This window comes from Mesoplodon mirus, assembly GCF_964341445.2.
Source record: "Mesoplodon mirus genome assembly, chromosome: 18".
NCBI lineage: Eukaryota > Metazoa > Chordata > Mammalia > Artiodactyla > Ziphiidae > Mesoplodon > Mesoplodon mirus.
This window is the reverse complement of record NC_138994.1, coordinates 22,835,298-22,848,383: the sequence shown is the minus strand read 5'-3', so window position 1 is coordinate 22,848,383 and position 13,086 is coordinate 22,835,298. Positions and strand designations below refer to the sequence as shown.

Genomic DNA, 13,086 nt, shown 5'->3' with positions numbered 1-13,086 from the left:
TAAAAACTGCATTTTATCTATGTAATAGGCAAACACGATCTCCTCAGCACTGTAGAAGCCATAAACCACCGTGTGTTTCTGCAGTTAGATACGGACAATATGAGCAAAACAGTATGTCAACAGGCTTTTACACAGAGCCCATCTTTTCAACTTCACATGTTGACAAGAAACAGAGCCAGTTAAAAACCAGGCAATTATACAGAGGAGCATATCAGTTATTTGTAAATTATCATGTTAAAGAGCAGGAATGGGACTTCCCTGGTGGCGCAGTGGTTAGGAGTCCCCCTGCCAATGCAAGGGACACGGGTTCGAGCCTTGGTTTGGGAAGGTGCCACGTGCCGCGGAGCAGCTAAGCCCATGCGCCACAACTACCGAGCCTGCGCTCCAGAGCCCACACACCACAGCTACTGAAGCCCGCGCACCTAGAGCCCGTGCTCCGCAACAAGAGAAGCCACCGCAATGAGAAGCCCGCGCACCGCAACGAAGAGTAGCCCCCGCTCACCACAACTAGAGAAAGCCCGTGCGCAGCAACGAAGACCCAACGCAGCCAAAAATAAATAAATACATAAATGTTAAAAAAAAAAAAAGAGCAGGGGTGATAGTCAAAATATTTAACAACGGATACAGCATGGGCACATAAGCCAATCAGAATGGAAACTGGGACCACTTAAAACAAAAGCCTGTCATGAACATCCAACATTTAACCAAACTACCGAATGGAAATCAACACTGTCAAAGAGCTATATTTACAAAGATATATCTTTACACGACATCATCCTGTAACATAAATTAACTTGAAACAGTCAGGATCTCATAAAAACAAAGGAATAAAAAGTCTAGTGCCAGACAATCTTAATGGTGTATAATAAGCACAATTAAACGAAGACAGTGAAAGACAGACACAGAGGAACTGTATGTGGAATACATCATATGAAAACGAGTTAAATTTAAACTTGAGAATATTCTGTAACTTTTCTAAAAATATGGAGGCACAACGATACAACTCATGTATCAGTAGCCTAGTAACAATCTTGTCTTTCACGGGAAATCGACTGTAAGTAAACCAAACAGTAAGACTTTATTAATCAAATATTTTGACAGTTCTTTATTCCCATTTCAAGTGAAAGTACTTACAGATGATAAGCCATACAGGAAAAAAAGTAGAAATATCACAAAGCAGCTACTTTGAGGAAATAAAGAAGAAGCTGTTGCAATGACTGCCATGAGAAGGGACATGAGAAAAATCAAACTTGTATACAGAAGGACCCAGGAGAGCCTGCAATGGGAACACAGATACATTTATGGCTAAAGATACAGGCTTTAACAATTTAAAAAAAAACAGAAACATTTTAAACAAAGCTTCAGCTTTATTTTAGACATTTTATTCTTAAAATTAAGCCAATCTCTTCATTTCTTTGTATGCTCATCTATTGAAAATTAAAGCTCTCATACGTAATTAAAAATACAGTATTGGTTGTCAGTAAAAGTATCATCTGACACAGAGATAAAATGGTGACTATCTTTCCAAGAGTCAAAAAAAACTGTACAGATTTATAGAAATTCATGATTAATTTAAATCTAAAACCCTCAAAAGTTCAACAATGCACAATACTTCTGATTTTATTAAAATACAAAAGAGTTTAGGGCCTCCCTGGTGGCGCAGTGGTTGAGAGTCCGCCTGCCGATGCAGGGGATACGGGTTCGTGCCCCGGTCTGGGAGGATCCCATATGCCGCGGAGTGGCTGGGCCCGTGAGCCATGGCCGCTGAGCCTGCGCATCCGGAGCCTGTGCTCCGCAACGGGAGAGGCCACAACAGTGAGAGGCCCGCGTACAGAAAAAAAAAAAAAAAAAAAAAAAAAAAATACAAAAGAGTTTAATGACTGACAATTTTCTTTATGGTACATGCAACAAACTGATGGCTTTTGGTACTTTAGACAGTAGAGGTTACCTTGCTAATCAACAACATAATTACTACAGGAACACAATGTGAGATCAGGAAGATCAACAATGGATTCACTACACGACTCAAAATTTCTCCTCATAATCAGAGCTCAGTGAAATCACCACAGTATTTAGTTTCATTTTATTTTCATTTTTCAAGTTAGCAGATAATTTAATGTATGCTATCATAAAATCACCAAGATAGGGCTAAAAGATATCTGAACTACCAAAACTAAAACCATTATTTTACAGAGGCAAAACTGAGGCACTGAGAAACAGATTTGCCTTCCAGCTACTGTTTCCTCACAGAATACTTTAATAACCAATGTATCTCAAAAAACAATCACTAGGGGCTTCCCTGGTGGCGCAGTGGTTGAGAATCTGCCTGCTAATGCAGGGGACACGGGTTCGAGCCCTGGTCTGGGAGAATCCCACATGCCGCGGAGCAACGAGGCCCGTGAGCCACAACTACTGAGCCTGCGCGTCTGGAGCCTGTGCTCCGCAAAAAGAGAGGCCGTGATAGTGAGAGGTCCGCGCACCGCGATGAAGAGTGGCCTCCGCTTGCCACAACTAGAGAAAGCCCTCACACAGAAACGAAGACCAAACACAGCAAAAATAAAATAAATTAATAAACTCCTACTCCCGACATCTAAAAAAAAAAACAAACAATCACTAGTAAAACGACAGGAGAAAAAAAAATGAGCAAAGATGCTATGTCATACAGAATGACCCCATTACATAAAGTGTTTTAACTGTTGCATTGAGCTAAATGGAATAAAACGGTCTACAATAATAACTCACATGCAACAGTATTAACTTCTCCCCCCAGAAGAGGTCAAAATAATGTTGTTATTACATAGTGGAAAAAGTAAGAAAAATACACCTAGAATTATTTATAAAAATGTATGCCTCTGTAAAATTATCATTGTATAAAAATGCTAATGTGCTCATTTGTGAACTTTTTTCATTTGTTTCTCTAGAAATTATTTGCATATTATCATCTTAAAAAATTCACAGAAGTAACTTTCTCCAGGGGAAAGAAAGCCCATATACCACATACACAAGCTTCCGTCATTTTGATTACATTTTAATAACATGTATATGTTATGATACCTGAGGAGGACTGTAACAGGCAATTAATTTCTAACTTTCCAAAATCTCCTATTTTCTATACACTGAAATATACACTGAAATACATGGAGTACGCCTCATCAATTCAAACAAAATATGAAATAAAATTTAAATATATAATATCCACATGAGCTTTCCAAAGCTCACCTCCCTTATGTTAAAACAAGCCAATCAATTGCTGAAGCATTTTGATTGGTCTCAAACTCCGAGACAAAGGCAGTAACTGTGAGGAAACAGGATCAGCACCTCATCGAGTCAGGTGAACGACAAAATCACAATATTCTGAAGATCTGTATATACTTACACGATTATTAATCACACTGAATAACAAAGTCTTAATAACATACCAAAAGGCAGTGTCATGCAGTCCCATTATCTTTAAAAACTCTTTTAACTTCTTCTCTTTTTCTGCCACGATATGAATTGCCAAAAAGTATCCAAAAGGTGAAAATGCTATAACTAGGTATATTAAAATTACTCCTCGGGGAAAGGTATCTATTTCCACAACAGCAGTTTCTCCCATAAGGACAGCCTTAGTTGGCTCCAGCTCCTTCCAAAAAGAAACATTGGTCTTCAACTGTAATTAGAAAATGTAAATACATCCAATTTATTTAGTTCTGATAGTAGCCCCTAAAATAATGTGACAGTTATACCCCCAAATTTAATCAATAACCTCGTACAAATACCATTCTCAAAAAGCTACACACCAGAAATAAAGTGATTGACCCCCACATCATGATACCTATAGAAAACTGCTTTTACTCACTCTGGAAGCATGTCATAAAGTTTAAACTCTGAAGTTGGGAAGTATATAAATTTTTATTAAATAATTTGTCAAAGAAAATAAAACTGCACATTATCACCTTTAGCTGACAATTATATGCATCTTAATAAAAACATGCATTTATAAAATTGAGGAATTAAGGAATGATTACTAGTACTATGAAAGAATGACTCTTTTTAAAATGTTGTTTTAGATAGTAAGTCCTATTGTTTTAAAATCTATATATGCAGCACGCATATAGACAGAATAACAAAACTAGTTATGCCATACGATTCACTTCTAATTAACATTCAAATGAATGGCTAAACTGAAGTCTGCTCTACCTGTTCATCTAGTATGGTCTGGGTTGTGGACAGCTAAGGTCTTTGGCCAAAACACAAATAAGTACTTTTAACACTGTCAATGTGATATGCCCTATATTTCACTGTCACTACCTTCATCTTCTGTGTTACTGAATACTGTATCTACAACACATTATACCACGTTGTGAGAGTTTATAAGACAATTCTATATATATCATCTCATATGGTTCTAACAACAATGCAGTCAAGTAAAGCATTATTTTTGTAGTCATTTTACTACATAGCAGTCTAACAACCAACAGACACAGGTCTCCTATTCAAGGTCTCCTGTTCATTTCTGCTAAAATGTGAAACAATGGATCAGGTCTAAGCATGTCTTTAGAATGTAAATGCAACATTTATACACAATCTTAGTGGCAGTACAGTATTAAAATACAGAACTGGGAGCCCAAAAGCGATAGTTTGAATTAGCTTTGCCACTAATTAACTGAGTTTTGGAAAGTCACTTTTAACCTTCCTGTGCTTAAGGTGCACATATAAAATGCAGACAATAACAGCACCCTTTAACATAGGGGTGTTAAAGATTAAATGGGTTGATCTTAGTACATAACTTCTTAGAAATAATGTTTGGCGAACAAGTGATAAATGTTTGTTAAGTAAGAAATAAAATCTACCACTGTGATTAAGATAAAGATACTCACCTTCTTTAAACTAAGTTATGCTTATTCAAGGGAAAAAGTCTGCAAATGTAGACCTTTCATAAATATTATCTACAGTCCACACAGATATGATAATACTGGTATACAGAATGCTGAATCACATGCTTAGAAACCATCAAATAAGGTGGGTTTCAAAAAAATTAGGTCAGAAAATATGACTTCTCCCTTATCTTTTTCCATAAAGGAATTGTATTAAGTTATGTATTTTGTACTATTTTTTTTTTTTTTCGGTACGCAGGCCTCTCAGCGCTGTGGCCCCTCCCGCTGCGGAGCACAGGCTCCGGACGCGCAGGCTCAGCGGCTATGGCTCACAGGCCCAGCCGCTCCACGGATCTTCCCGGACCCGGGGCATGAACCCGTGTCCCCTGCATCGGCAGGCAGACTCTCAATCACTGCGCCACCAGGGAAGCCCCTCTGTATTTTGTACATTGGACAGCAGTCAAATGAAATCCTATGGTAAAGACTTAGGGGATGATTGGTAAAATACAGTTTGACTCTATTTTCTTCCTTTTTCATATTTACCTGTATAATGGCAGCATCTATCGAGGCCTGTAAAACTGTGAACCCTGAGGACCAGTACTGAACAGCCTCACATGATTTGGAACAGCCAGCTATGGAGAAAAAAATGTGAGACATAAGATTCTGCAATATACACGTGTTTTCTTTAAAGGCAGCACACACGGGGTTACCAAAGTAATATAATTAATCAATCTCTACAGGACCAAAGAAAATAAGCAATGGCCCTCCAAAGGCAAACAAAATCTATCACGTTCCTTATTGTTTACTTCAAACTTTTGAAATTAAAGAGTTACATGTGTTAGGATACTGAATCGTAAATGAATACAAATGGAAAGAAATTAATGGTAAACATAGTTATTTAAAATAAATCAGTTTTCTGTTTTAAGGCAAGCCATTCTACAATGACTTATCAGCTTTAAAGCTCTTCCAGATGCAAGGGCAAGTCCAGGTGAACAGCACAGAAAAAAAGAAAAATTCTATAAGGGCTTTGCGGAATCAAGCCACAAATACAGTACTTAACAGTGACTTTAACATGAGTCAAGAAATGTTTGTGGTTGATAATTATCTTTTCAGAGGTTTAGGCAGTGAACGCTGTTTTCCATGTTTCCAACATAAAACTAATAAAGTTTATTGGTGGAAGACCTTGAGATTTTAAAGGTATGTGCCATACCACATATGAAAACAATTACATGGAGAAAAGAACAGACTTAGAATGTCATATAATTCAAGATAAAATTTTGTTTTGTTACTGTAAACAATATAAATGTATTAAAATTAAAGTGGATGTTACATAAATTATACTTCATATTATATATATAGACGTAGATTGATAAATATACACATATTTTTATGCTACAGTTGACAGTCTTCTTATCTGAATAACTATTATTTAAAATGCCAATGGTGGACACCATCAAATTTTGCATATGAACTAAGAGCAGCAAAAATGGGAATTTAACTCATTTTCATTGATTATTTAGGGCCATTTACCTCTTGAATCCATATAAACAGAAGATACTGGAATCATATCAGGAAAAAAACGGAGTTCATAGGACATGAAGTCTTTGAAAACCACACCTACAAAGTTGCTGGATTTAGAAAGACTGGATGCTAGCAATTCTTTTTCACTTGTATATTCTTCGGTAATTATGACTATAAAATATGATAACAATTTAGTTAGCTCACAAATTTGAATGGTTTATTGTAATACAATACACCAAATTTAACATTATATTTGATGAATGTAATATTTTATAAGCACTTGTTTGATGCTCTAACTTCTTAGAAAATGAATACAGCTCTTCTAAAAAACCCCTAAAAAATGGATATTAAAATAGTGCAATTTTACAGACACTATTTCTTAGCTGTCATTTGATTACATAAATTATGTATGTGTTATGTAACACATAAGTTATTAACATAATAAAAGATCATATACTTTATATGCAATATATGTAGATCACTTATCTATGTCAAAGTAAAACCATACAAATAACTCCTTGACAAATGAGTGGATATTTTATTTTCAAATATTCCTTCTTATGAAGAAAATTCCATAATCCTTCCTCAGAAACTAAATATGTATTTTAGTAACTATGACACACTCTTCTTTGAATAAAAATTGCCATTTAAACCCAATACTGCTTGTTCTTTTCTTAGAAGATCCATGAAAAAATACTGTAATCATCATTCAGCTCTTTTCACATCAATAATCTTAATTTTTAAACATTTTCTTGAAGTTTTATTTACAAGCAAGCAGTCCTACTACTTATTAGCTGTGTGAGAACAGGTAAGCAATTTAATTCCCTGAACTTTAGTATCCTCACCCACAATACCTAGCTGATCACAAGGGGTTGTTAATATCAAATGTAGTTACAGACATGAAAATGCTTTGTAAATTATTAAGTATTACTTAAATGTTAATTCTCATGATTTTCCAGACCCTTGAAGGTGTACATGGAACTCCAGGATTGATCTGAAGCAAGAGGGTGTTAATTCAACACCCTACCAGTTAAGTTACCACGTATGTATGTACAATCTCACGTTCAGAGTTCTGCCATTAAAAAGACAGAACTTAAAAAAAAAATCTACATACATTTCTACTATTCTGGTGTATAACTTAATACACACCCACTTGGATTTCTTTAGCATATATACTTTGGTCCTACTCAGAATTACCAATGAATTTCATTCTCAACGTTTCTGATGAGTTCTTCTTAGCTGACATGCTAAATTCTTAAGGCTATCATGCTGCTTATGCTTAATATGATAAACCAACAAGTGTATTCTATACTAGTAAGATAAAAATATTAAATAGTAATTCACCAGAAAGAAACCACTGGGGAGAAAGCTATCTGGCTCATGGTTGTATAAACACCTTCTATTCAGTGACACATTATCCAATAATGTGTGACACACACTAGAAGTCAATTACAACTAACAATCCTATATGATGGAGGATAACAGGTTATTTTCTTATTTTCTACAATTCAGCATTTCATTAAATCAATCATCCTGGCATCGGCATTACTGTCTTTACCATGTATTTCTAGTTTCTTAATAGTTTCTAAGGAATAGTTTCTTAATAGTGAGTCAGAATCAAAATGAAATATTCCTTCAAATCTTTTATACTATACAAATATGCTTATTTTATAAAAGGTCTATGAATTAAATATAAAATATTAAAACATAAAATATGCTTCCTATTACCAAGGCTACAAATTAAAGTTTCACAAGAATCATAAGGCAGCAGAATTAAATGATGTTAGTATTTCTATAAAACTATGTTTTGGTGAAAGGACATTTATCTAAATGTTAAGAATGGTATTTGCTCAATAAAGCAAACAGCAAAATACTGAAGAGGCTTTCTGCAAGAGACAGAATACACATGTAAACTCACAATACCGTTAGGAAGGTGATCAGTAGAAACCTTCTGCATGATGTCTCTTGTAATATTAGTCACTGGTGTAAATCCAAGAATTACGTTAGAGAGGACAGATTTGTCCATGGGGTTAAGTTCCATGTCAGGCACTTCTTCATATTTCTTATTTGGATGCATCATGCTAACTAATATTAACCAAAATAAAAAAAATAGTGGAAAAAGAATTTCCTATAATAAAGGAAACAAACAAAATGATTACAAAATATAACAATGGCAGCAAAAATCATCAAGATTTCTATGGGCAGGTGGGGTGGGGGCCGGCCGAGCTGATCACACACAGACGCGGCGCGGCGGCACTGCGGCCCCCGGGCAGCCGGCGCCGGGGACATGCGCTGATTCGATCCCTCCGGAGAAGCAGCTGAATAGGAAGGAGGACCCCCGTTTCAGTTGTTGTCTTCCTCAAAACTGTTCATTCTAAACGAATTCTCGACTTCCGGGTAAGATGGCGGAAGAGTAAGACGTGGAGATCACCTTTCTCCCCACTGATACACCAGAAATACAGCTACACGTGGAACAACTCCTACAGAACACCTACTGAACGCTGGCAGAAGACCCCAGACCTCCCAAAAGGTGAAAAAAAATTCAAGCCTTGGAGAGACTTCCGGGTAAGATGGCGGAGGAGTAAGACGCGGAGATCACCTTCCTCCCCACGGATACACCAGAAATACAGCTACACGTGGAACAACTCCTACAGAACACCTACTGAACGCTGGCAGAAGACCCCAGACCTCCCAAAAGGCTCGCCCCGCACTCCGTGCCCCTCCCTCCCGCCCGGCCTGAGTGAGCCAGAGTCCCCGAAGAGGCTGCTCCTTTAACCCTGTCCTGCCTGAGCGAAGAACAGACGCCCTCCGGCGACCTACACGCAGAGGCGGGGCCAAATCCAAAGCTGAGACCCAGGAGCTGTGAGAACAAAGAAGAGAAAGGGAAACCTCTCCCAGCAGCCTCAGAAGCAGCGGATTAAAGCTCCACAATCAACTTGATGTACCCTGCATCTGTGGAATACATGAATAGACAACACACCATCCCAAATTGAGGAGCCCGGAGTCAGTGCTGTGCCTCTGAGGTGGGAGAGCCAACTTCAGGACACTGGTCCACAAGAGACCTCCCAGCTCCACATAATATCAAACGGCGAAAATCTTCCAGAGATCTCCATCTCAACACCAGCACCCAGCTTCACTCAACGACCAGCAAGCTACAGTGCTGGACACCCTAAGCCAAACAACTAGCAAGACAGGAACACAACGCCACCCATTAGCAGAGAGGTGGCCTAAACTCATAAAAAGTCTGCAGACACCCCAAAACACACCACCAGACGTGGACCTGCCCACCAGAAAGACAAGATCCAGCCTCATCCACCAGAACACAGGCACTAGTCCCCTCCACCAGGAAGCCTACACAACCCACTAAACCAACCTTAGCCACTGGGGACAGACACCAAAAACAACGGGAACTACGAACCTGCAGCCTGCAAAAAGGAGACCCCAAACACAGTAACATAAGCAAAATGAGAAGACAGAAAAACACACAGCAGGAGAAGGAGCAAGATAAAAACCCACCAGATCTAACAAATGAAGAGGTAATAGGCAGTCTACCTGAAAAAGAATTCAGAATAATGATGGTAAAGATGATCCAAGATTCTATTTCCCAGATCCAAAATCTTGGAAATAGAATAGACAAAATGCAAGAAACAGTTAACAAGGACCTAGAAGAACTAAAGATGAATCAAGCATCGATTAAAAACACAATACATGAAATAAAAAATACTCTAGATGGGATCAATAGCAGAATAACTGAGGCAGAAGAACGGATAAGTGAGGTGGAAGATAAAATAGTGGAAATAACTGCTGCAGAGCAAAATAAAGAAAAAAGAATGAAAAGAACAGAGGACAGTCTCAGAGACCTCTGGGACAACATTAAACGCACCAACATTCGAATTATAGGGGTTCCAGAAGAAGAAGAGAAAAAGAAAGGGACTGAGAAAATATTTGAAGAGATTATAGTTGAAAACTTCCCTAATATGGGAAAGGAAATAGTTAATCAAGTCCAGGAGGCACAGAGAGTCCCATACAGAATAAATCCAAGGAGAAATACGCCAAGACACATATTAATCAAACTGTCAAAAATTAAACACAAAGAAATCATATTGAAAGCAGCAAGGCAAAAACAACAAATAACACACAAGGGAATCCCCATCAGGATAACAGCTGATCTCTCAGCAGAAACTCTACAAGCCAGAAGGGAGTGGCAGGACATAATTAAAGTGATGAAGGAGAAAAACCTGCAACCAAGATTACTCTACCCAGCAAGGATCTCATTCAGATTTGATGGAGAAATTAAAACGTTTACAGACAAGCAAAAGCTGAGAGAGTTCAGCACCACCAAACCAGCTTTACAACAAATGCTAAAGGAACTTCTCTAGGCAAGAAACACAACAGAAGGAAAAGACCTACAATAACGAACCCAAAACAATTAAGAAAATGGGAACAGGAACATACATATCAATAATTACCTTAAATGTAAATGGACTAAATGCTCCCACCAAAAGACACAGAGTGGCTGAATGGATACAAAAACAAGACCCATATATATGCTGTCTACAAGAGACCCACTTCAGACCTAGGGACACATACAGACTGAAAGTAAGGGGATGGAAAACGATATTCCATGCAAATGGAAACCAAAAGAAAGCTGGAGTAGCAATTCTCATATCAGACAAAATAGACTTTAAAGTAAAGACTACTAGAAGAGACAAAGAAGGACACTACATAATGATCAAGGGATCGATCCAAGAAGAAGATATAACAATTGTAAATATTTATGCACCAAACATAGGAGCACCTCAATACATAAGGCAAATACTAACAGCCATAAAAGGAGAAATCGACAGTAACACACTCATAGTAGGGGACTTTAACACCCCACTTTCACCAATGGACAGATCATCCAAAATGAAAATAAATAAGGAAACACAAGCTTTAAATGATACATTAAACAAGATGGACTTAATTGATATTTATAGGACATTCCATCCAAAAACAACAGAATACACATTTTTCTCAAGTGCTCATGGAACATTCTCCAGGATAGATCATATCTTGGGTCACAAATCAAGCCTTGGTAAATTTAAGAAAATTGAAATTGTATCAAGTATCTTCTCCGACCACAATGCTATGAGACTAGATATCAATTACAGGAAAAGATCTGTAAAAAATACAAACACATGGAGGCTAAACAGTACACTACTTAATAACGAAGTGATCACTGAAGAAATCAAAGAGGAAATTAAAAAATACCTAGAAACAAATGACAATGGAGACACGACGCCCCAAAACCTATGGGATGCAGCAAAAGCAGTTCTAAGAGGGAAGTTTATAGCAATACAATCCCACCTTAAGAAACAGGAAACATCTCGAATAAACAACCTAACCTTGCACCTAAAGCAATTAGAGAAAGAAGAACAAAAACATCCCAAAGTTAGCAGAAGGAAAGAAATCATAAAAATCAGATCAGAAATAAATGAAAAAGAAATGAAGGAAACGATAGCAAAGATCAATAAAACTAAAAGCTGGTTCTTTGAGAAGATAAACAAAATTGATAAACCATTAGCCAGACTCATCAAGAAAAAAAGGGAGAAGACTCAAATCAATAGAATTAGAAATGAAAAAGGAGAAGTAACAACTGACACTGCAGAAATACAAAAGATCATGAGAGATTACTACAAGCAACTCTATGCTAATAAAATGGACAACCTGGAAGAAATGGACAAATTCTTAGAAATGCACAACCTGCCAAGACTGAATCAGGAAGAAATAGAAAATATGAACAGACCAATCACAAGCACTGAAATTGAGACTGTGATAAAAAATCTTCCAACAAACAAAAGCCCAGGACCAGATGGCTTCACAGGCGAATTCTATCAAGCATTTAGAGAAGAGCTAACACCTATCCTTCTGAAACTCTTCCAAAATATAGCAGAGGGAGGAACACTCCCAAACTCATTCTACGAGGCCACCATCACCTTGATACCAAAACCAGACAAGGATGTCACAAAGAAAGAAAACTACAGGCCAATATCACTGATGAACATAGATGCAAAAATCCTCAACAAAATACTAGCAAACAGAATCCAACAGCACATTAAAAGGATCATACACCATGATCAAGTGGGGTTTATTCCAGGAATGCAAGGATTCTTCAATATACGCAAATCAATCAACGTGATACACCATATTAACAAATTGAAGAAGAAAAACCATATGATCATCTCAATAGATGCAGAGAAAGCTTTCGACAAAATTCAACACCCATTTATGATAAAAACCCTGCAGAAAGTAGGCATAGAGGGAACTTTCCTCAACATAATAAAGGCCATATATGACAAACCCACAGCCAGCATCGTCCTCAATGGTGAAAAACTGAAACCATTTCCACTAAGATCAGGAACAAGACAAGGCTGCCCACTCTCACCACTCTTATTCAACCTAGTTTTGGAAGTTTTAGCCACAGCAATCAGAGAAGAAAAGGAAATAAAAGGAATCCAAATCGGAAAAGAAGAAGTAAAGCTGTCACTGTTTGCAGATGACATGATACTATACATAGAGAATCCTAAAGATGCTACCAGAAAACTACTAGAGTTAATCAATGAATTTGGTCAAGTTGCAGGATACAAAATTAATGCACAGAAATCTCTGGCATTCCTATATACTAATGATGAAAAATCTGAAAGTGAAATCAAGGAAACACTCCCAT

General features: G+C 37.4%; 1 protein-coding gene across 4 annotated transcripts in view; it reads right to left on the bottom strand.

Moving 5' to 3' along the window:
• ABCA5 (ATP binding cassette subfamily A member 5) overlaps positions 1-13,086 on the bottom strand; it is a 70,280-nt gene that overhangs the window by 43,008 nt on the left and 14,186 nt on the right. For 3 of the 4 annotated variants that reach the window (XM_082604966.1, XM_082604965.1, XM_082604967.1), the window contains 5 exons: positions 8,301-8,505; positions 6,387-6,548; positions 5,400-5,488; positions 3,420-3,649; positions 1,135-1,276 (listed from right to left, as the gene is read on the bottom strand). In XM_082604966.1, the coding sequence (XP_082461092.1) occupies positions 1,135-1,276; positions 3,420-3,649; positions 5,400-5,488; positions 6,387-6,548; positions 8,301-8,505 (828 nt within the window). Of the gene's footprint in view, positions 1-1,134; positions 1,277-3,419; positions 3,650-5,399; positions 5,489-6,386; positions 6,549-8,295; positions 8,506-13,086 lie in introns of those variants that run through there. The other variant, XM_082604968.1, reaches the window with a different exon arrangement.